General features: G+C 42.3%; 1 protein-coding gene and 1 long non-coding RNA gene across 12 annotated transcripts in view; both read right to left on the bottom strand.

The window, feature by feature from the left end:
- LOC310847528 overlaps positions 1-25354 on the bottom strand; it is a 181251-nt gene that overhangs the window by 137656 nt on the left and 18241 nt on the right. Inside the window, exons 1-2 of one of the 11 annotated variants that reach the window (XR_014565847.1) lie at positions 3566-3783; positions 481-574 (exon numbers count right to left, since the gene is read on the bottom strand). The exons of the other annotated variants lie outside the window; for them this stretch is intronic. This is a non-coding gene — a long non-coding RNA (uncharacterized lncRNA). Of the gene's footprint in view, positions 1-480; positions 575-3565; positions 3784-25354 lie in introns of those variants that run through there. 11 annotated transcript variants of the gene reach the window in all.
- ZNF281 (zinc finger protein 281) lies at positions 18547-24085 on the bottom strand. The gene has a single exon (XM_083745891.1). The coding sequence runs from the start codon at positions 23707-23709 to the stop codon at positions 20929-20931; it is 2781 nt and encodes a 926-aa protein (XP_083602017.1). The 5' UTR covers positions 23710-24085; the 3' UTR covers positions 18547-20928.

Below are 25354 nucleotides of genomic sequence, written 5' to 3'. Positions count from 1 at the left end.
CATCCAAACCTTGACCAATTGTGGCTAATGTTAATTACGGCTTGCATAAAATAAGCTGGATAAACCATAGGTCATCTTGACCACAGCTTGTTGGTTAAGTTGACACAACAAGCTGTGGTTAATCAATGATGGAAGTGAAAGCTTCCAGAATGCTCCCCAAAGCTGTGCAGGAATAGAGAAAAGGAGTAACATATTGATATTATCCTTATACTGTAATACCTCAGAGTCTAGATGGTAGTAGTGGAGACAGCAAGAAATCACTATTCATAGAAAAATTGGGAGAAGGTTAGGTTAAAATCTTGTTAGGTTTTATCTTGTGAACTGCCCTGAGATCTTTTGATGAAGGCAGTACTGTATATAAATCTGATTAATAAAAATAATAATTTTAATTTTAATGTAGACATGTTGGTTTTCTATACACAAGGAAGGTGTTGGGATTTTTTGTTTGTTTGCAGGGAGCATTCAATCCTTATTCCCTACCTTCAGGAACAGTTTCCACCCCCTTCAGTTGCAGCTTTCTGCAGACCAGACTATTGTGCTTAGCCATATTTGATCGAGAACGAACTTTGGTAACCTAAGTTAGAGAAATTAAATGAAGAAATTAATTGTGCCATTCACATTCAAAAGCAATATTCTCAAACTTATAATACATATCATCCAAATCAAAGCATGCCAATTCTGCAAGTAATTGATTTCATGCCTAAACTTATACATAAATAAGAAATTCCAAACTCATGAAGATTCTTTACATATTCCCCAGAAGGCATCCTGATGGCTCAAGGGGCAGCAATCATATTAAAAAATCTAATTGTTCATGCTAATACTACATTTCTACTATTATCCTGTTTAGCCAACCATATGTAGGTTTACTCAGAAGTAGATACTGACTTCCATGGAATTCAGTAGGGCTAATTTCCAAGAACAGACTTGCAGCATTGCAGTCTCGAATGAATTTAATTATTTTATCATTGTCTCTTCACTAGTAGCTTAAGAAAATTATATGAAAGATGCATGCTGACCCTTTAACTAAACAGGACCTAGCAATAGATTGAGTTCTCAGAATAAATGTCTTGAAATTCACATCAAATGCTTTTAAAATAGGTCTTGCTGGAGAGACTTATAATCAAAGTAACTTCATCATGAGAAGCAGAATGTTTTCTACAGCCAGTGGTGGCCAGTGCCCATTGGAACTGGGAGGGCAAAGGCTTGAAAGGCCAGTAGGTACATCCTGAGCCAACTACTTTAAATTTTGCCCCATCCTCCTATTATTTTCTGATAATGGCAACACTGAAACTAAGGAGGAGGAAACTGACCTGGGCTGGATTCAAGCAAGAAAGTGGGCCAGTGGGCAGTGCCCCATTTGCCCTAAAGGACAAGCCTTCACTCTCTATGGCAGGGTTTCCCAAGTTTGGGTCTCCAGCTGTTTTTGGACTACAATTCCCATCATCCCTGACCACTGTCTTGCTGGCTAGGCATGATGGGAACTGCAGTCCAAAAACAGCTGGAGACCCAAGCTTGGGAAACCCTGGTCTACAGAATGAGCTCCAGAGTAACTGGTGTAAGTGTGTTCTCCTTTTGTTGGATCTTTTTTATCATTATAGTTGTGTTTTGCTATTTTTTTTCTGTGCTCCTTGGGAAGCTTTGCCAAACCACCAAAAAATAAAATAAGAGAACTTGACTGAATCACACTTCCACATGGGCTATTAATTATGATGTTGTTATTACCTGCCCTTTACTACAAGGTGCCAGATACCACAGTAAATAGGAATCCTAGATAGGATCCTTCATCAAAGCTGAGACAGCGGGCCAAATTTGGAGGCCCAGGAGTGGACATGGCTGGGGGCTCAAGAGCTGTTCCTGCTGCCCTTGAACATCTGCCTCTTGAGATGGTTGCCTCACTCTGCCTAATGATAGGGTTGGCTCTGCAAAGGTCAGCTGTAGAGCACACATTTAGCATGCACAATGTCCCAAGTTCCATTCCTGGCCTTTACAGTTAAAGAAGTGGTGTGCAATGTTGTGCCCTCCCGATGTTTTAGACTACAATTCTCAGCAGCCCCAGCCAGCAGTCAGGGATGGTATGCTGGCCTGACAGCCTCAGACAGAAGGTCTCTACAGAGGGTGGCGAATACAGCGCATGATATCATGGGCTGTCCCTTGAGTCCACTAGATGACATTGCAAGGGATCGTTGCCTTAGGAGAACATGAAAAATTCTCAGGGATGAGTCACACCCTGGCCATCACCTCTTTAATCTTCTACCCTCGGGCAGGAGATATAGAAGTATAATCAGAAGTATAATAAGGTAAAGGGACCCCTGACCATTAGGTCCAGTTGTGGCCGACTCGGGGGTTGCAGCACTCATCTCGCTTTATTGGCCGAGGGAGCCAGCTTACAGCTTCCAGGTGATGTCGCCAGCATGACTAAGCCGCTTCTGGCGAACCAGAGCAGCGCACGGAAACACCGTTTACCTTCCCGCCGGAGCGGTACCTATTTATCTACTTGCACTTTGATGTGCTTTTGAACTGCTAGGTTGGTAGGAGCTGGGAGCAAGCAACGGGAGCTCACCCTGTCATGGGGATTCAAACCGCCGACCTTATGATCAGCAAGTCCTAGGCTCTGTGGTTTAACCCACAGCACCACCCGTGTCCCTGTATAATCAGCCGTACCAACAGGTTAAAAAATAGCTTCTATCCTCGGCTGTTAGGCTGCTGAACGGAAAATAACATTGACATTGAATGTTTGTGGGGGGAGGCTCGTTTAATTTCATTGTACACAGGTTGTACAATGACAATAAATGTATTATTATTATTATTATTATTATTATTATTATTATTAAAGTTGTAACCCAGCAATACCTGAAAGGTGCCACCTTGACTACCCCTGCTTCAGGTAAAGAGCTCTTAGGTTATTACAGTCTCCTGTCTGAACCCCCAGAAAGCTGTAGGTAATCAAATTAGGCAATGCTTGGCTTGTTGGACAAATAGTCTGACCTGGTTTAAGGAAGCTTCTCATACAACATTCAGAGAGGGGCTCCGCACATCATTTGGTGTGAGTTAATGGGCTACACAGTTACTGTGACCACTGCAGTAACCCTGAGCTTAAATGCAGGTACCTACCTAGCTCCTCCCCTCAGGGCAGGTGACCTATGCTAAGCTCTTACTAAGCTCCAGTCATCTGAATCTACTCCAGGTAACAAGCGATAGTTTGCTACAATAGCTGGCAGAGATTTTCCGATGTAATTTTTCATACTCCGACACTTTAAAAAGAGTACAAACATGTCAGTTTAACATGGCAAATGCTTGAAATTAATGCCCGCTAATTAAGGATGAGCAGATTGCTAAGATTTACATGGCACTGATGATACATTCCCACATGGAATATGAGGCAGCAAGTTGCTCTGATAAACTGCAGCTGTGCTCCCCCTGCTGCGGAAAACATTTCAGCGGCCCCTGCATTATGTTTCAATGAATACACTACTTCTGTTTCACATGCACCTGCCATTGTTTTATATTCAGACAAAGCCTGGTGGGTCATGTCTCTGGGAAGAAGATTTTGGCAACAACATACGTGCAAAGGATTTCTTCAGCGAAGCAACTGAAGTTGAAGTGGTATTCTATACTAATAATAATCAGGTCGGTGGCCCTGGAGGAATGTCCACAGAGATCTTCAGAGATGTTGAGGAGTTTCGATGGGAGCCATTTTCTTTGCATTAATCTAGTAATTCAATGAGTTAACATGCAAACCGAAAAGAATGCCTTAGGACATATACTTTAGCCCTGCAGAGAAAGAATAACTCTTTAAGAAGGTTGCATGAAAGTTGCTGCTTTAATAATGATCAGGGTTTTCATTTGTTTGGGGTAGGCAGTGAATTGAAGACATAATGGAAATACACAAAAAAAACATTAAAAAACCACCACCATGATTAAGATGCAAAAGTGAGAGGTATCCCATGCGTTAAAAGGAAAGCAAATGCTGATCTACAGAAATATTATATTCGCTATATCTATAGACAGCTCCATGACAGTTACACCCATATTAATTTGGAAAACAAAACAAAAGAACTCAACTTGCACCTAGGTAGCAACTCAAAGAGTTTGAATCTCACACTGATTTATTTATTTATTTTCATTTATATGCCACCTTTTTTTCCCTCCCAGGAACTCGCGTGGTTCTCCCTCTTCTCATTTGATCACCACAACCACCCTGTGAGGTAGGCTGGCTGAGAGGCAGTGACTGGTCCAAGGTCACCCAGTTATCCAAGGTCACCCTGTGGGGATTTGAACCCTGGTTTCCCAGATCCTAGTTCAGCACTCTAAATACTACTTCACACTGGTTTGTGCCCTTTTAGATAGATAGATGATAGATAGATGATAGATAGATAGATGATAGATAGATATAGATAGATAGATAGATAGATAGATAGATAGATAGATAGATAGATATAGATAGATAGATAGATAGATAGATAGATATAGAGCAGCACACGGAAACACCATTTACCTTCCCGCCGGAGTGGTACCTATTTATCTACTTGCACTTTGACGTGCTTTCAAACTGCTAGGTTGGCAGGAGGGGCTGAGCAACGGGAGCTCACCCCGTCATGGGGATTCGAACCACCAACCTTCTGATCAGCAAGTGCTAGGCTCTGTGGTTTAACCCACAGCACCACTCGCATCTCCTAGATATAGATATATAAAAAATCCTGCAACCCTCCTTCAAATTGAAGGCTTGAGTTGAGTGGTCAGCACTACAGCACTACATGAGAAAAACTACTGGGTGGGCACAGACAGGGCAAAGTGCATTCTGAAGGGGGGTAAACCTTATTCTACATATTAGATTTCTGAAGGAGAAGTAAATATGAAGGGGGAAATTGCAAGTACCCACTCAAGTCTCGCTGTCTAGCTTGCATAAACAATAAGAGTTGCAAACTTTTTTTATTCTTCCTGATCCTATGCCTTGAACAGCAGCAGGCACCCAGAAATAAAGCAAGTCTTTTCCTGCAAGGAAGATGAAGGGATTATGAAAGCTTCACTGTCATAATGTCTGCATATCATGTTGCAGTTAAAAGCACAAGTGCAGGCTAGTAAATAAAATATTTAATAATAATAATAATAGGCAGAAAATGTGAGCAAACCTCAAACTAGGTACATTTGAGTATTAACAAACACTTAGTGTTAACCAGTAAATCTACAGAATAATTTAATTTGAGGAAGAAAACAAATCCTGCTCTCTATTGTGTTTTTTCTTAGCTCGTCTTGCCACTGTCCCTGTGCTTTTAAACAGCAAGCTGGCAAGGGAAGCAGTCACTTTTCCAGGTGTTGGAGATGTGGTAAAAGCTTCATTTGTGCGCTTCAGGCCTGAGATCAGGGCAAGTAAAAAGGAGCCACACTATTTATAAAAGTTGTAACTATTGCAAAAGGGAATTTTTTTTTCTTCTCTGGACTATTCTAAAATGTACAATGTTTATTAACCATTCCCAGCTGCCACTCTCATTTATGATGCTGCTGAAGGAATGCAGTTGTCATACTGTGTTATTTCCACCTTCTGTAGGTTGACAGTGTGGCAAATTAACATAGCAATTGCCTGGAAAAACAAACTATAGTGTTACTATAGATCTAATGATTAGGTTAGCCAGTCAACTGACATTGTGTCATCACCTTTATGATAGAATTCACTAAAGCAATCAGCAGATTAAAAAAAAAACACACCAGAATTCCTGAGCAGATAAATCACTATGATAACATAAGAATGGCTGCAGCTATAAAATGGAGGAAAGCGATCATAATTGAAAAACAAACCCAAGATGTGGCAATTGCACAAGTTTAGCTACAGAGATTTCCAGGAATCATGCATGAATCAGGAATACTTAATCAGAGTTGAAAACCTACCTCATAACTTTAAACAAAAAAAAATTTAAAAAATTAATTGAAAACTATTTTATGATGCTAATAATATGTAGATGTCACAGACTGGATGTCTTTGCACAAGATTCTTAATTATCTTCATGAAAAGGTTGGGATCTAGATGAGAAGTGACAAGCCAGATAAAAAATAATAATTCAAGTTTCATGTAACTAATAACATTATTATATGTACTGTGAAGCAGAAAAGAATAATAGTCACAACAAATGCCCTTTTAAAATACCCTATATTTTATTTATTTGCAATATAAACTTGAATATAATTCAAGAGAGGGCCTTTGGGATTTGCTGAATCTTTCTACTACGTGGATTAAAATCTCTCTGCCCATTTGAAATCTGAAATGTTAGAAAGTGCATTTTCCCCTCAAATACTTCTGGGTGCTAGAGTTTACTCCTCACACAGTTACAATTCCAGGAACCCTTCACAAACCACAGTGCCCAGAATTCTTTGAGGGAAAGAATGGGCTTTGAATGTGGGAAGTGGAAATTAGCATTGAAACTAGTGGCTCCCAAACTTCCTCCCCAGTCCCAAAAAATGGCTGAGAGTCTTAGAAGACGGTTTAATGTCCCCCACCCTGCCTACTGTTGAGCAATTGTAATGCATTGCTCTTTTTAAAAAATGCAATTCAAAATGTCAATACAATAAGAAATAAAAGAAACTACACCACATTGCAGTACCACAGAAGCCTATGGACCACTGGTAGTCTGAAGACTACACTAAGGGGATTTAAATCACATTAGGAGCAAATGTAAGTTGGATAGCTGCTACAGAGATGTCCATAGCTGATCTAGGTCAGAAAAGGGAAGAGAAAGGATAAAAAGTAGGACCATATATGCTTACTGGAGGGGGAATTCTAAGGGAAGAGGGAAGTACTTTTATGGTTTTGTACATGGATACCCAAGGGCTTGTCAACATGTGCCTGCCTATGTCCTCAGGTAATTGGAGGTCCTCCTCTACGTGTCTTATTGTCTGAAGTGATGATGGCAGATAACACTTGGAGACAGGGCCTTCTTGGTTGTAGCACCCCATTTATGAAATGGTTTCCCCATGAAGGTCTGCCTGTGTGGCCTACATTGATGGCCTTTCAGCATCAGGCTGCCATTTTGATTCCAATGATGTTGCGTAGACATTGTGAAGAACGAACATATATGAGGTGTCCCAATCCCACAATAAGAATACTAGAAAGGAAGGGACAGACATCTCATGCTCACAACTGCTTCTGAATAGTTTAACGGCCTGGTACTTTCAACAGTCCTGGAAGACAGACCAAAAGTATGGTACAGAATGGGCTGAGGTGGAAAGAATGAGGCTTACCTAAGGTCATTCATTTATTTTGGCATGTGATCTGAACTAGGCCTTTCCCAACACACTCTCTTAGCTTGAATTGTAGCCTGACGTGCCTAGGAATAGGTCTCATTGACCTCAATGTGTCTTACTTTCCAGCAGACATATATAGATTTGCACAGTTAGTAACTGTATTACACCTGTCACAAACATCATTTAGAGAGGCTAGGGAAGAATTACGCCAATCTCCATATGGCACATCTAATTTTTTTTCTATAGCATTGCTATAGCCTTCTTTTGGAGGCTTGAGTCCTAAAAATGGAACCTCAACAAATGCTCTCAAAACACACTGTGGTATTTTTGTTTCGTTTACTATTTAATCTCATTATTTATCCAAGTACAAGCCAGTCAACCCTTTCTGAGAATCTTATCCTGATTGAGATCTCTGCACCCCATCTGATATGCCACACCTGACAATGGCTCTCAATTCAATAAGAAATACAAAACAAAAAACCAAACCTAAGCTGATGCATTAAGAGGAGGGGAGGTCAAGGTAAACCTCCTCTCCTTGAACACACACAAGTGCACAGGGACACACCTGTACCTCTCTTTTTGAGAATTACAAATTTAGGAAACTCACAAATATGAGCGAAGGTAAATTTCTTGTTCCGAAGTGGGGAGAATGTTGTTCGCAATCTGATGACTGCATGCACACATACCACTTCTGTTCTAGAATGAGAGACGTTTTTCCATGTATCACAGAAAGCTGTCAGGCCACTGGTCCGTGCAGCTCAATATTGTCTACACAGACTGGCAGCATCTCTGACCTGGAGATGCTGGAAATTTGATTTCTGCATGTAACAAGGTTGCTGTACCATTGAGCTATAGCCCTTTCCCATGGATATTCAACTCTGAGTAAAACTATTCGTTTTGCATAACTTACAATTCCCACATAGTTAACATAAATGTAATTATAACATCCGCGCAAAAGTGAAAGACTGGCATTCACTTTAGCCGTTTTGTTCTTAATTTGAAAGTACACATAATCCCACAGCAATGCAGATGATGCAACGCCGAGCAGTGACCTCAAGGCACAGGGCTGTAGCAAGCCTCTTTTGGTGTTTTTGTTTTCCTGCTTTCTTAATCCGCAAGAGCTTGGTCACTGCAAAATTATGTCTGAGTCATCAGAGATACCGTAATTTGTACAGCCCAATCCCATTAATCTTTACTAAGGAGAGAAAGCTCTTCCCGTGCTTGTTGCTGCTGGGTAGGTGTGCAAAAGAATGTAGTCTTAATCTCCATGGCACACCATCAAAGTTACGCAGCCGAACGTGCAGATAACCAATCTATGGTTGACAGAGCTGTTCCACCAGGCCTTTGGCCAGGGCACAGCCTGACTCCCTCCTTTGGCAATCTTCACAGAACTCTAGCCCAATGGTTGCCATCAATTTGATTTGAATTAATTTTTTAATGAAATGATTTTAGAATGTTGTATTATTTTATTGTTGTTAGCCGCCCTGAGCCCGGCTTCGGGTGGGGAGGGCGGGATATAAATAAAAAATTATTATTACTATTACTATTACTATTATTATTATTATTATTATTATTATAGCTTCTGCATTTCAAAACTTGCAATGAAAAAGTCAAAAGTCAATGGCAGAGGGTGCAGATCTAATGCAAGCGCACAGTACTTCTCTGGGCAGCACACACCAAATAAAATATGGTGCCCAATATAAATTTAGGAAGCTGACATATTGAGACATACAATTGGTCGGTCTAGCTCAGAATTGTCTACAATAACTGGCTCGTTGGTGCTTTTTCCAGCCTTACCTAGACAGAAGAGATTGAACCAGGGTTTTTTTCCAGCATACAAAGCATTCTTTAAAAGCTGGTTGAATGTGAGAGCTGGCAGAGACCAAAGGAGCTGCATTCAGTGATATTGTTGTACTATGAACAGCAGACCGGAGATGAAATCGAAATCTTCCTCTCTTGGGCCACTATAGCTCACATTTACTGATTATGAATGTCATAGCAGAGGCGTAGTGAAATTAAAGCTGCAATCCTATACACATTTAATTGGAAAGAAGTACCACTGAAGTCAGTGTAAACATGCATAGGATCGGACAGTAATTTCATAATTTTTTCTTTCTCTTGAAAGAAAAACAAAATATATGTCTTCTTAATTTCTTCCAGCTGTGGTTCCAAAGTGGAACAAAACTATTTAAGATCTAGCAAAGCCACATAATTTATTTCACTAAGCTCATGAAGTTTAAAACATAATTATAAAATCATAGCAATGCATTGTTCTTCGTCAGAAAAAATCTGGCGAAAAAAATGCATCTTTAAACATACTTTCTTGCTCTGTATTGTCTAGCCCTCACAAAAACCACTTTTGTGATTTGAAAAGTAGGTAGCACTAAACAATATTGTATCTTTATTTGTTGATAAACCGGCAGACTTACAATCTACTTGGCTAGGGTGGGGTGGGGGGGACTTACACTGACATATTTTTAAACCATTTCCCGCTGATGTATCCATCCTCATGTATCTCTGTGCACTTCAAGGCCAAGGCATTTTGAAAGTTTTACATTTAGCCTGAATAGGGTGCCTTGAAAAGATTCCCCCTTGAATGAGAACAAAAGAAAGCACAGAAATGTTAATCAATTCTAAGTGTCACTATGCATTTTCCAAGAAATAATTTATGTGGTATTTCTTCTCACAATCAGCGCAGTTTTGATAGTTTCCCCCCTCAGTTCCCCCTTCCCCAAACAAAAGGAATTTTCATGGGTGCTGCTTTTCACAGGGCAAACTTCCTCGTGAGGTGAAAGAACAGGAGACTTGTGCCTTTTACAAATACGTGAGTTACGGTACTTGGGGAAGCAGGCAAACCAACAGACATATAGTTAGTATTTTTAAAATCACGTCCCCCCTTTAAAAAAAAAAAGGCAAGGCAACATCAAGCCAACCACAAAACCCAAAACTTCCTTTCCCTTTGTTAGCTACCTACCTATGCTGATTTTTCTCTCTTACATGTAGACAAAACACTCAACCTCTGTGTTCAGTACATGTGGCCAGCAACCAGCAGCCATCAAAAGTCATTGAACAAGCATCTTCCAGAATAGATTACCTGTTGGCATCAGCCGAGGGAGCATCTGTAAGTATTAACTTAATAAAAGACTGCTGAAAAGATAATCAGCTTGCCTGACAGCCATTACAAGGGTTTTAGTGATTTTATTGATTGATTGATTGATTGATTGATTGATTGCTGTTTGGAAAGCAAGCAAATTGCTTATGTTTGCTGTTAGGGTGGAATCACTTTGACCACTTCCAACGCCTTCCATCTCAACAAAGTCAAGTGGCTGCGAAAAATGCTGCCCCAGTGATATAGCTGTGAATTGATCTCATCAAATAACTTGTTCCCGCCCCCCACTTCTTAGTACAGATTACTTGACATCAAGATACTGAACTTGACTTAATTTGGCACCAGTGTCCTCCTTTTAAGATGAATCCACGTGCAATAAATAGCAGACTCTCACACTGTTCTCTTCCACATTCAAATTTCATCCATATAGGACTCCGTATCACTTGTTACCTCATCATGCAATTCACCACCGAAGTATTAATGTTGAAAGGTTTTCGGGTTGGATGGATCCCAAAAGATCTGTGAACAGAACTCCACTTTATATCAGTTGCTCAGAGTCCAGAAGTGTGGAAAGAGCTGCTGCTTTCAGGTGCCGCTTGTGGGTTTCCCATAGGCATCTAGCTGGCCACTGTGAGAACAGGGTTCAGGACTAGATACAGTGGTACCTCAGATTAAGTACTTAATTCGTTCCGGAGGTCCATTCTTAACCTGAAACTGTTTTTAACCTGAAGCACCACTTTAGCTAATGGGGCCTCCTGCTGCTGCTGTGCCGCTGGAGCACGATTTCTGTTCTCATCCTGAAGCAAAGTTCTTAACCTGAGGTAATATTTCTGGGTTAGCTGAGTCTGTAACCTGAAGCATATGTAACCTGAAGTGTAACCCAAGGTACCACTGTAATCCAGCAGGTCTCTTATGTTCAAAAGCAGTTAAAACAGTAAACACAGAGTAAAACAGTAAAAACAGAGTCACTGTTTAATGCTAGAATATTCTGAAATTTCATTAGTTAATGGCTAGCCCCACAGCTTTATCACGCTAGCCACGTGACCCGGAAGTGTCTGCGGACAGCGCTGGCTCCTGGCCTCTAGAGTGAGATGAGCGCACAACCCTAGAGTCTGTCAAGACTGGCCCATACGGGCAGGTACCTTTACCTTACTAGCCCCATATCATCCCCTTACGGACATGAACAGTTGCAAAAGAATGATTTCTCCCTTTCTTCCTCCACACGCAATTCTGGTTGCAAAACGTAGTAAGTGTGAAAGGGCAATGTGCTCATTTCCATACATGTGATGGACATGTGCCCAGGATTTGTGGCTCAATTGCAACTGCCCAGAATTGTTGGCATCCATCTGTCCTTTGAGTGTTTGGGAATAGTTCTCTTCCTTTCCCATTTTATGTGCTCCATACAGGAAAAGTCTGCAAGGTATAAGCACAGCAACCATGGTACTATCTAGTTTAGCATTTTGTTCCTACGGTGGCTAAACAGAAGCCTATGGGAAACCCATCAGCAAGACGTTACTGTCAGCTGGCCATGTGTATCTGCAACTATGCAATGGATTATGATTTTGGCAAATACTATAATAGAATATGGACGTGGGTGGCGCTGTGGGTTAAACCACAGAGCCTAGGACTTGCTGATCAGAAGGTCGGCGGTTTCAATCCCCGTGACGGGGTGAGCTCCCGCTGCTCGGTCCCTGCTACTGCCAACCTAGCAGTTCGAAAGCACGTCAAAGTGCAAGTAGATAAATAGGTACTGCTCCTGCGGGAAGGTAAACGGCGTTTCCGTGCGCTGCTCTGGTTCGTCAGAAGCGGCTTAGTCATGCTGGCCACATGACCTGGAAGCTGCAAGCCAGCTCCCTCGGCCAATAAAGCGAGATGAGCCCCGCAACCCCAGAGTCGGCCACGACTGGACCCAATGGTCAGGGGTCCCTTTACCTTTACCTTTACAACCAATAGTCACTCTATTTCCCCCCACAATGAAGAATATGTTTCTTCACGTGTTACATGTTACACAGAGGGGAGGAAACAGGTTTATTGTGGCAATTAGCCATGACAGTGAAATGGAACTTCCATGTTCAGAGGCAATGTGCCCCTGATGCTGTAACAGAAAGTGGTAATCAACACTGGAGACCCACTGAAGCTATTGGACATGACTAAGGTCGGCGGTTCAAATCCCCGTGACAGGGTGAGCTCCCATTGCTCGGTCCCTGCTCCTGCCCACCTAGCAGTTCAAAAGCACGTCAAAGTGCAAGTAGATAAATAGGTACTGCTCCTGCGGGAAGATAAACGGCGTTTCCGTGTGCTGGTCTGGTTTGCCAGAAGCGGCTTAGTCATGCTGGCCACATGACCTGGAAGCTGTACGCTAGCTCCCTTGGCCAGTAAAGCGAGATGAGCGTCGCAACCCTTGAGTCGGTCACGACTGGACCTAATGGTCAAGGGTCCCTTTACCTTTACCTAACTTAGGCTCATTAATTCCAGTCGGTATACTCTGAGTAGGACTTTACTGAATACAATCAAAACGAATAAAAAGCATATTGTCTTCATGCTATTATGATGTGCTCCTTAGAGCTCATTGGCTGGGCACTGTTGAATCAGAATTCAGGAATCAAAGTCTGGACTAAGATGCTTTTAAATATGCTAAGTAAACAGCTCTAGTGAATCGCTGTTCCCTGATAACAATAGGTATACACCCAATATATAATATAAGTGGCCCTTAGACTCATACTTTATTGCTTGAGTGTTTTCATAAAGTTATGTGTGGAACTTCCCATCTGTCAAAATAATTTTTAAAAGATTATTAATTCATTTGGTTTTAGTTCTACAGATTTTGGTACTTTTATTTACCTTTTTTCCTTCTTCTTTCATTTATATATATATTTCTTTTTTGTTGTTGTTAAACTACTAAACCTACATTGCTCAAAAATTGTTCAGACCTTAGGTCAAGGAAATTGCAGCATTACATCCCAATAGAAAATGTGTTTCCCTACTCTAAAATAGCCACTTAAGCAAGAATGTGGAAATGATTTATTTGAAGCTAAATCTTCACCTCAGCTGTGGCATGACTGCACAATCATTCATAGAAAGACCGTTACACTTTAGATTCAAAGAAAAGAATACTAATGACCAAAACAGTTGTGTGTATAAAAATTTTAAATTACATTCAGGGGAGACGAAATTAAAATTACAAAAATCACATGAAACTGTTCCTGTCATCTATATGATTAGAGTAAGGAGAGGATTTTTACATTTTCCAAACTCTCTCACACCATTCCCCATAGGTTTTACTTTTATAGAGAAGTATCAAGTATACAATGTACAAAATCAGTCTGAGAACAGGGAAATTTTTATTTCACTGTTAACAGCAGCCACGGTTCAGCTTTAGAAGTAAGCGACTAATCTCTCTTCACTTGCAAATATGGAAACACATTCCAGTCTGCATCAACAGATGCATCTAGGCAGTTCAGTCTTGTGAAAAATAAGGTTTAACTACCTGAACGTGCAAACTGCTCTTGCAAGGTGTGCCTGAACCCTTATATCCCACTTGGATCATTGAGATCATCTGCAGGAGCCTCTGTCCCAGAGTTGGTGAGGCTCATTTTACAAGGGAAACTAAGCCGGTCCTAGGGGACACCCTGCCAGGAGAGATTCAGTAGGCACCTTCCATGACAACATTTCAACGCCTGCTGAAAACTTTTCTATTCCGCCAAGCCTGTGCAGGCAATTAAGAGTACATCCCCCACAACGATCTACTGTTGCTTGTTTTTAATTATTTTGCTAGCTTTTCTGTATGGTTTTACTACATGGTTTTATATTGCAGTAAACCAGTTTGATATATTTCTATGATAGAGTGGTACATAAATATATATTTTTTATAAATAAATAACTACCAGCAGACTTTTGAAATAGGGCTGACACCAGCATTTAGCATCATTGGGCAGCTGCTGGAGTCGATCACTGATGCCTGTCCAGGCTCCCTCTTTATGGAAAGCTATCTAGACCTGCACTGTGCAATGCTGGGCAGCTAGGTGCAGCCACCATTTTAATCTCCAACACTGCCCCTGATGCAACTCTGAGAACGCTGCTGCTGCCCACTGGGATCCACTGATGAAGTGGCTCTCCAGGAAGTACTTTACCCAAGGGCACCCTGTATTGAAAGAAATGAAACGCAAAACATTACCTAATTTACCCAATGATACTGATAATTGAATCAATCGCTGAATTGTAGAGTTGGGCCCTAAGGATCATCTAGTCCAATCCCTCTGCAATGCAGGAATCTCAACCATCCAACCTCTGCTTTAAAATGTCCAGTGCAGGAATATGCAGCTGCCTGATATGGGGATCAAACCTGTGGCCTTGGCGTTACCAGCACCATGCTCTAATCAGCTGAGCTATCCAGTGTCTAGGGAAAGGTTTTTGCATGCAGATTAACCCTGCTAGGATCGTAAAAGTCTACTTTATTGAGGAACAAGCACAACGCTCAGCAGATCTACACTTTTAGTGTGTCTAAGCAAGAAGTCAGTAAATGGTGCCCTTCCAGCCAGCCCCACACATATATATCTGCATGTGCCTCCCCATCTCTCCCTAGAGCTGCATCAGTTGCTTTCTCCCATTTTCAAGTGCAACATAAAAGAGGAGGCCTTCTGCATGAGACCAAAAAGCGCTCTGTTCTCGCAGTAGCCATGTGATGCCTGCAAGCAGAACCTGAGCAGAATAGTACCCTCACCTGCAATTCCCAGCAACTGGTATGGAGATGCATCCTGGCTCCCCCGCCCCCCCCTTAAGAGGTTCAGTTGTTCAAAGGCCATCCTTTGCTTAGATCTCACAGCAAGTGATTCACTCACTGCCAAGACCACTGTCGCTGGTCAGCCTGGGAAGAAAATGGTTAACTTTTGCCTCTCTCTGGTCTCTAAAGGGAGTGAGCCAGTAGGTTAAAAATGAGTTGCCAACCAAGACCTTAGAGACAATCTTGTTCAACACACTCGTCCACTGGAGATTTTCTTACACTATAATGAGAAGAAACTCAGGCTTTCAGCTCACCACATAAAGCTTTAGCTGCACCTGCATAATAGTGCAAAAATATTTGGCCTTTTAACATTCTTATTGAGCTTACCATGTACCACTAAAAATAAATTGATTTGAATAGTAATGAAGATGGAAATAAAAATACATTCTCCAGTGCACAAATGTATCCGGAGTCTCTGCAAAAGTCAGATTTGAACTCATCTGCTCAGAAATTGATTGCAATCTCATAAAAACGAGAGGTTCTAACCTTTCAGGGGATGAGTAACGGAGCTAAAATCCCCCTAGGCTAATATCACGCGGAATTGATATTAAAGCCAAATTTTTAATTAAGAATACTCAGGTGAAGCATTTTTATGCTGCAATATATAGAAGGGGAGTTAGAGAAGGAAGACCAAGAAGATGGAAAAGAAGTCAGAAAAGAAACTATCATTCACTTTGAACAACAGCACGGACTGCTTGGTTTTAAAAGTTAAAGTTACAACTTTTTTGGTAAACAGCTTAGAGATTTTAGTTACAATTAAGTGGCATACAAGCTCTCTTAAATAATATTAAAACAAAACATAAACCTTTAAAAATATTCACACAAAGTTTTGGTCCATTTCCAACTTACCCTGTATCATTTTCAGCATTCTGCCTTGATTAGAACAAGTAAATAAATTGATGAAACAAACTGTATAACACTACAAGGGATGATTATTAGGTCATTGTGCGCCTGCATTAAGAATATTGCACAGTGAAGCTGGAGCAACTAAAATTAATCTGGTGACTGGATATATGCCTTGTGAACCCGCACAGTGAATAGGGGAACAATTATTCAGACTCTCAAAATATAAAAAGCCAGAGTCGTTGGCTGACGGTGTTTAATCATACCAAGGAACTCACTGCCACTAGATGTTGCAATGTCATCTAACACAGAGAGCTTTTAAAGGGGAATGGGTGGATACATGGAAGATCCTAATTGGCTCAGCCAGAGATGCAATCCAGTTTTCAGGCACTGAATACTTTGGAATCCCAGATAGATATTGTCACCATCGTCTGCCTGTGAAGCTCACAAAGAAATCTGTTTTTCCACTGCCAGAAACTGCTTCATTAGAATAGCCATGGGTCAGTCAACTTTTTCAGCAGGGGGCTGCTCCACTGTTTCTCAGACCTTGTTCGGGGGCAGGATTATATTGGGGGGATGAACGAATTCCTATGCCACACAAATAACCCAGAGATGCATTTTAAATAAACACACATATTCTACGCATGTAAAAACATGCCGATTCCTGGACTGTCCGCGGACTGGATTGAGAAAGCGATTGGGCCGGATCCGGCCCCCGGGCCTTAGTTTGCCTACCCATGGAATAGACCACTGGTTGGGCCAGTCATAGCCTTCTTATAAGCTGCTTTCTTAGCATTCAAGAGCGAAAATGCTAACAACCATTTTAGTTTAGGCCCGCTTCTCTGATGGCCCTAGGAGGTCATTTCCAATTTGGGTTGCTTACAGACTGCCCTCTTTTAAACCAACCAGGTTGCTGATGCTAAAATCCAGTAAAACAATGAATGTTAAACCTCACTCAGGGCAGAACACACTAGATTACTTTCCAGCCTATTCTAATTTATATACTCTTCAGGTAGCGTCCAAATATTTAAAGCAATTCTGCCCTTGATTCTGGTACTTTTTGAGCAAAGCACAAAGCAGTGCAGTGAAGTTATTAGACTGTGGAGTTATTAGTTCCACCTATAACTGCAAAGTTAGGCTGCAGCTAGTCTATCTTCTAAATGGGACAGAATGGGAAAGAAGAGAAATAACTATTGAAAAAGTCTTCTTCAAAAGCTCAGATAAACTTGTTTTTGCTCCTTACAAAAGCCTTGTGAATCTTCTAAAATTTTGTGTATGTTCTCTGCTCAGCTCTTCATCCTGAAATACAACTGAACAGCTGGGAAGTAGTCATTTATATGAATTTGGAGCATACACTGATTGTGATAATGCAATCATTTGCCATTTTTGCAACCAGACTTACAATCTTTACTTCAAACATACTGAAGAAAAAATACTTTAAGCCACTCTAGCTTCTGGAAGTCTGTCTTTTCAGAAAACATTTCACTCTGATGTAATTTTAGTGACCAAGATCGAGCATAGAATCGCCAGTTCAAATCTTACTTCTGTATGTCACATGATACAAAAGTAAGTTTCTTTTGTTGTTTTATTGCTTTAATATTTTATAGGAACCACCTTGAGTGTTTTTAATGGAAAGGTGGGATATATTTTTGAATAAAAATGTAACACTGACCTAACCTTGAGGGTTGTTTTTAAAGAGTACAAGATTCTATATGTGAAGCACTTTAAAAGCATTATTATTATTATTATTATTATTATTATTATTATTATTATTATATACAGACTAAAGCAAACTGGGTGGGATAGTAAGTACTACTTTAGGCATACCAAAAAAGGCTTGGAATAACTTTTTGCAGTAGACCCCCTTCCCATATCATGGATCACAAACAACTTTTTAAAAAATTCCCCAGTGTATTTGAGAAACAGAAGTCTGATATCTCTTGAGCATGTATAACCAGTTGCATCATTCTTGATTTGGGCATTAAACCTGTGCACACCAATCCAATGGAAGCATGCACCAAACAGCTGAAGCTGCAGACATGGAATCTCTTTCTAAGAACTAAGACCTCCAAAAGCTTTATGGTGGGTTTGGGGAAGCAACTGAAACTGAATCTAGCTCTTCACTTCCCTGCCTTTTTCTGGGATTTTACATTTTAAAAGTTCTGTGTTGCTGGATCTGAGAAAGGTTGTACGTCCACTTCACCTAGTTGCACATGGTTAAAGATCCAACTTAAGATTCAAATGAAGAACCCCACGATTTAGACCCCAACTTTCAACAGGTTCCCACGAAGCCAGAACTGATCTAGGCTTCTTCCCAACTAAGTCATTTTGTGGGCAGAATAGCTTTTGCTCACACAACAGAATTTCCCCTCCCTCTCCTGCCCCTACACCAAATCTGCTCTGGGGTGCCCCCAAACCTCCAGAGCAGATTTGGGTTCTGTACAGGGAGTAGAAAAGGAAGTTTTGTTGTGTGGACAGAAGTTGGATTTAACCTGTCATTAATTCAAAATAACATCATCAAATAGAAAATTTCCAACCCAGACATCACAGAATACCAAAAAAAAATTAAATCTCAAAGTAACGAAAAGAGTGTTTTTATTGTTCACCTAAAGACGTTTTACAATAAAAATACCTTTAAAAGCAAGCAAGTTATCCTTCTATTGTTCCAGCAATTTAGTTTAAAAACATTTTACGGAATTTTCTTAACAAAGCCAGAGGTGTAACGGGATAGATAATACAACATCTTCTTTCCTTAGATTTTTGTGAATAGCATTTTTAATTGGTCACAGTCTAAAGCAAACAATCCCAGAACATACACACTATCCAGTATACACAATATAAAAGAAAATAAAACCATAACCGCTGTGGAACAAAATACTTAAAAACCAAATTAAAAAACCCATAGTAGAACAACACAGTGGTTAAAGTACACTCCATCCCTTGATAAGTTGTGCTCTATGCCTAGATGGCAGGGGAAATTAACAGCACTATTTTGAAGAATGGAAAATACATAATCAAGTACATATCAAGTTTTAATAAGTGGGATTTAATTAATTATGCATTAGTAATAAATGTGGTGGTTCATTTGGTGAAATAGTGTTCAGGTTGATTTGGTGGGTAGGGGGAAGAGAAAACTGGTATGTTTTAACATTTTGTAACAATTTAAGAATTCATAGTTCTTTTAACACCATCTTCGTAACAGAAGTGTTTTACACTTGTACAATGTTAATTACTTTATTATACATGGAAGCCTGCAAAAGGCCAATTACACAATAAGACTGCAAACAACCACTGGTACTTTTCTGCCTTCAGAAAGTACGCAAGACAGAAACATCACCAAAAGTACATTTTTAAAAATCTGCGGAAACATCACCAAAATTACATTAAAAAAACTAATTAGGAAAAAAATACATCTGCAAAAAAAAAAGTGGTTCTGGGCAGTGCAACTGCTTTTTAGCAGTTTTTAAAATAGCCACTAAGTTTTCTATAGGTTTCCGTGGCTCCACAGGCTCTAATCAAGATTCACATATCATAAATAATGTACCACAAAATATACATGAATTTGAGCAACAATTCCTTGGAGATTCTGGTTACAATAAACCACGTACATATTGGTCACATGGTTCATACATTTAGGCCAACCTCTTTGTCCTTCTACACATCATTTAGCCACATGTAATCTTAACCCCACCCCCACCCCCCAAAATACTCAAGACTGCATGTGGGCATGGTTGACTAAGCTAGTAGATCCCAATGCACTTTGGAGGACCTCTTTATGTACAACTGAGTATTTTTTTCTTATCGTATCTTCTAAGGAAACCTTTATGGCCTTCTAAAATAGGAGCATTCGCCTTTTAAAAATTGTTCAACTTTTGATGCCACAAGACATCGGAAAACACATAATAAGTTATGCAATCTTCTGGAATGTAAATCTTCTAAAATTCCAGCTGTTGAGCTAAAAGGAACTTGGAAAGGATCACAAACCATGGAGGGTGAGCTTGGCATTGAAAATGGATGAAAAAGGAAAAAGACCCAAGACACTAAACAGGGATATTTAAGTAGGGGGAAGAGAGGGATTGGTAGCCAATTGGGGATTTTTTTTAATTAAAAAAACCCCCGTATTTAATAAATAATGCATTCCCAAAAAGTATATAAATTAAGACTGCAATTTCAGATTGGGGTTCCAATGACATCAAAATGGCACTTTAAAACTCCTCTTGAGGATTATGCCGCTAAAATCTCTTTATAAAATCACAGCCTTCAGGGGAAAATGGGGTGGACATTATTGTTATTATTAAAGCTATCATTCCAGGCTTATACCAAGGATCTGAGACTATCCCACCAGTCTGGAATGAGTATCATCATCTAGAAGAAGAAATAAAGAAGTATGTTAACAACTATAACAAGCTGTAGGTAGCTAAGTTCTCAGAATTTTTGTATCACCCAGATATGAGACAGCAATTTCTGATGTCTTAAAATCCCTTTGTTAAATGGTGAAGTAGATTTGCCACTTATTTGTAAATTGGAAACTCCAATACACCAACAGTGCACAGAATCCCCTTGCTTCATTACATTTTCCTGAGAGTAAAGCAATTAAAATAAACCTTAATCCTAGGAACAAAGGTTTTTTGTGGTTTTTTTTTCTTTCGTTTTTTCCCTTTTTTGCACTTTCAACTTTTTGGGCTATTCCCTGACAATCTAAATAGGTAAGTTTGATTGCTAAACACTGTCACATGAACAACAACAAAAAAGTGAAGTATCAAGTCTATTAATCTGATTTAAAAACCATAATACAAACTGATCTAAAATTACTTTAACAAAAACTAAATATGAAAAGTTGCATTGAAAGGGCGTGTTACATTATTTGTATTAGGATCGTGTAGAAACATTCCAATGGCAGTGTTATCAAAATAAAACTAATACATTAAGACCACCCCCAAGCCTAGTCATACTTGGAACTTTACCTATAACTTTGGCTAGTTGGGGTCTTTACTCTTGTACTACATGGCTCACTTACATCAGACATTATATTTGTATACCCTGAGAAATCTGACACTGAAGTCCTTACTCTATGGTCCACTTCCCCATTAGAGTTAGCAATGAAAGTCATTGGCACCCTGCTGCCCGTCTTAAACTGAGAACCAAATGCTTGTGCAAAGGTCTCTATCTGGTATGTTGCTCGATGCTCTAGGTCCTTCTGGGGATCTATCTGGTTAGCTAGTTCCTGAGAAGGAAGTGGAAAGCTTGATGAAGATTCTAGATTTTTTTGTTCCTTCTGGCTATTCAATTTTTGAGGTGTGGACTGATAGCCTGATGAAGTGTCTATGTTCTTCTGGGAGTCTATCAGATCATCTAGTTCTTGTGAAGGAGTCAACTGTTGATGTGTTGCTTCCAAAGCAGATAAATAAAAACCTGGCTGAGATCCAAGCAACATCCCAAAAGGAGGCTTTGACAATGCAGATGGCAACACTGAGGTAACAGATTGGCTGAAACCACACTCAAGTGGAGATGTAGTGTATATTTGTTTGTCTTGAAACAAAGTATGGTTATGAAGGCTTGAAGACAAACTTACAAATTGGAAACTGGGTCCAAAAGCAAAACCAGTGCTATTAGTTGTTCTTTCAAAAGCATGCTGGAGGTATTTTGAGTATTCTTGCAACATGTTTGCTTTGTCATTTGAAGCTGTTTGGGAGCTGGGGCTCAGGTTCTCCTCTTGAACCATCTCTGTATGTTCTCCTGAGGCATGTAAGTCCACACGCTGTTCAGTAATGCTGAATGGATCTTCCTTCTGGCCTTCTGATTTGTGAGAGTACTGCTCTAAAAGACTTTGCAAGACTTCATCAGGAATGCCAGACTTATCGTGGCAAGATTTGATGTCAGCATTTAGAGATGATGAATCAATAAGAGATAACGGGGTTTCATTGTCCATAACACTCACACCTGCAGACTGTATTACAGACGGTTGGGAGGCCATATGCCCAACATTTATAGAAAAGGCACTGTTACTGCTGGCAGTTTGCAAGTATCTTCTTTTCTTTGAAAATTGCATGGCATCGTCATAATTGCTACTTATTTGACCTGGTTTACTATTTGCAGCTTGAAGGAGGCCAATAGCATCCACACTGGTATTTGCGACTATGCCAAGAGAGCCACTTGGTTTTCCAGACAACTGTTTTTGACCAAGAAGGTCTGGTAATGGTGACACAAAGTTAAGAAAACTCTTGTCTGTACCTTTCCTGTTTCCTTTTTTAAAGACTAATTTTGGCACCTTTTTCTGCAGTTCTTCTATCCCAGTGCCAATTAAGCCACCACTGGAAGACACTATAGGAATCTCCACCGCATAATTCTGCAAGGTCATATTAGATGCAATCTGAGAGTCAGATACTTTATGAGTAGGCTTATGCTCTTTGTTTTCAGTGGATACACATTTTGCTTTGCTTTTTCTCCTTGACGAACCTGTATTTCCCTGAGACAACATAGACAAGTTGCCCATGCTATGGTTTGATGGCCCAGGATCCATTCCAGCACCTGCTTTCCCTATGGCTTCTCCACATGTACGTCTGTGCTTCAACAGTCTATCAGTCCTTGAAAAATACTGCTGGCAGGTTTCACATTTGTATGGCTTTTCTCCGCTGTGCGTCCTCTTGTGCCTCTCCATGTGATACTTCTGGATGAACTTCATACTGCACTGGTCACACCCAAACGGCTTCTCCCTGCTGTGGATCTTTTCGTGCCTCTGCAGCAAATACTTCTGAATGAAACCCATGTTGCACTGGCTACACTGGAAAGGCCTCTCGCCGGTATGGATAAGCACATGCCTGCGCAGGTGGTAGGAGCTCCTGAAAGCAGCGCTGCAGTGCTCACAGACATGAGGTTTCTGGCTAGGGGACAGCATGGCAGCTTCTCCATCTCCCGCCGCAAGGGGCTTGGACGAAACACTCGGCTTCCTCTTGGCTTTGATTCCCTGAGATTCCGACTTTGGCCTCTTCATCTTCCTGGCCTGGGCGTCAAGCTTGGGCTCGTCCGAGCCACCAACACCCACCTCGCCGCCGCCGCCACCTCGGATGCCCAGCAGCAAGTCTCCTCTGTGGGGGTGATGGTGCAGGTGGTGGAAGAGGCTGAGGTCTTGGATCACGCTCTGGCTGGCCCCTTCCACTCCGCTTCCGCCACCTACAAGGTTGGGGTGCCTCTCTTCCCCGGCTATCCCAAAGAGGCCCCCATAGTGGTGGTGGTGGTGATGGTGGTGGTGCTGTTGTTGTTGCTGCTGCTGCTCCTCTTCCTCCTGGTCGCTGGGCTTCTCCTGCTTGATATTCATGAGCGAGTGGAAGAAGCCCCAGGAGCCCCGCTGGGACGACGACGAGGAGGCCGTGAGAGGGAAGCCCCCCGCCGGCTCTTTCTTGAAAGTCATGCCCTGAGGGTGAGGAGGAGGAGGCGGCGGCGGTGGGGCGGGGGGCTCGGCGGCAGTTACGGTGGTCGCGGTGGAAGAGGAAGAGGAGGAGGAAGAAGACGACGACGAGGCGGCGGACGAGGACGATGAGTTGGCGGACGAGGCGGAGGCCAAAGCCAGCCCGCAATGCTGCGGGGGCGCGGCTGGCCGGGTGAAGCTGGTGACGGGCGGCAGGCGGTGGTTGAACATGACCATGCTGGGGGGGAAGGTGGGCTCCATCGCCGCCCTCTTGGAGGAGGAGGAGGAGGAAGAAGAGCCGCCGCCGCCTCCCAGGAAGCCGCTGCCGAGCTTCATGTCCCCCTCGGGGCCGGGAAAAAGGAGCAGCGGAGGAGGAAAAGAGGGCGAAGGCGGCGAAGGGGAGGCGCGGCCCTCTGGGGCGGCTCTTGCCGCAAGACCCCGCTCGCTTTGCAGTCACTCACCCGGCTGCCCGGCTGGCCGGCCCGGCCCTCTCTCTCCCTCGCCGCCGCTCCTCAGCGCCCGCTCGCCGCCCGGAGCATCCTTCTTCTTCTTCTCCTTCGCGCCCGCCGCTCGGCCCCACCCGGCCCAGACTCGCCGCCTCCGCCACCGCTTTCTCCGCCGCCTCCAGTTAAAAATATCGCCGTCTCCGCTCCACAATGGAATTAGCAGAGCCGCCCCCCCCCTCTCGCTGGAAAGGCCCCGCACTGCCCATGCGCCACGCGGGGCATGCCGGGAAAGATTGCCCAGTCAGGGTAGCAGCCGCGGCGGCGCCGGCGGTGGGGAAGGCGGGAAGGGCGCAGGCGCGAGTGGGACCCCCTTGCGCGTCTCTCTTCCTTGCGCTCCTTTCCCGCCCCCCCCCTCCCTCGCGCGCATTACCTCACTGTCGGGCCGCGTTTCCCGCCGGGCACCTACTCAGAAGAGGCACGGGGACCAGCCAGTGCCCCCCTCAGCCCCCCACCAGAATAAATAACAGTTGTTTCTCTGTGGGTCGCAGTGGGGGTGTCAGTGGGCACGGGGCTGCGTAGGTCACATAAGCACAGTTTCAGTATCGTGTGTACGCGCGCACACGCGAGTTGACGCGTCTAGATAATACTGTACAGATTGGGGCAATGGGTCCACATTCGGGGGGGGGGGACCTATTGGGTTCTGATCCCTGCCATGGTAAAAGTGAAGCCCCGCTGGTTTCAGTGGGACCTAAGTACACCCCACCCCCCAATAAAAGTGTGCGCCTGGTGCGATTTCAGCTCTGGATTTCAGCTATAAAGAATGAATGGCGGGGCGCGGGAACCAAATAGGGAGAAGGCGAATCATTCGTCGCTCGCGGCTGTTTAGTAAGCTTGAATGTTGAAAAGGCTGCCCGCGGGTTCAAGGGGATACCGGGAAATGCTTCCTGCCCGCAAGGCCAGAATGGAGCAATAGATCAGATAGCCAGTGGAAGTTGTGAAATCTCCCGCGTTCCGCTGCACCTGGTGGAAACCAAGGCGTTCCCTTAGTTCCCTGCCACTTAGGTTCTCCAAATCAAGTCTGCAAACACGCTTCTTTAAATAAAATATATGAGATGTGAAAATCCATAGTCAACAGATGAATTGCCTCCATCTTTTTCTTTGGAGACAACTGCATATAGCATGCCGTGTCCATTTTGAAAATTAAAACCCTTTAGCAAGATATGCCAGGTTCCCCCACCCCCAGTGCATATGGCACAGTTGCATAGATAATGAAAATAGGGTTTAAAAGGGGGGGGGGAATCTATAGGCTCCATTTCCAGCTGTTCTGCAGTTTTAAAACAGCAAGGCTGAAATCCTATGCTCACTGGCTTCTGAGTTGTCATGCATAGGGTTGCAATGTAAATTATTCTGGCTCAATGCTCAAATGGGGTTCACTGTTAATACAGTTTCACGGTGCCATTTCTTCCTATACAATAGATGGGAGTGGAGGCAAGTTGTGCAAATAATATGCTTATCCTTCTTCACTTTCAAATTAA

Source organism: Podarcis gaigeae, assembly GCF_964106915.1.
Source record: "Podarcis gaigeae genome assembly, chromosome: 6".
Classification (NCBI taxonomy): Eukaryota; Metazoa; Chordata; class Lepidosauria; order Squamata; family Lacertidae; genus Podarcis; species Podarcis gaigeae.
Note: the sequence above shows the minus strand (reverse complement) of the source record. Positions and strands in the feature narration are given on the sequence as shown.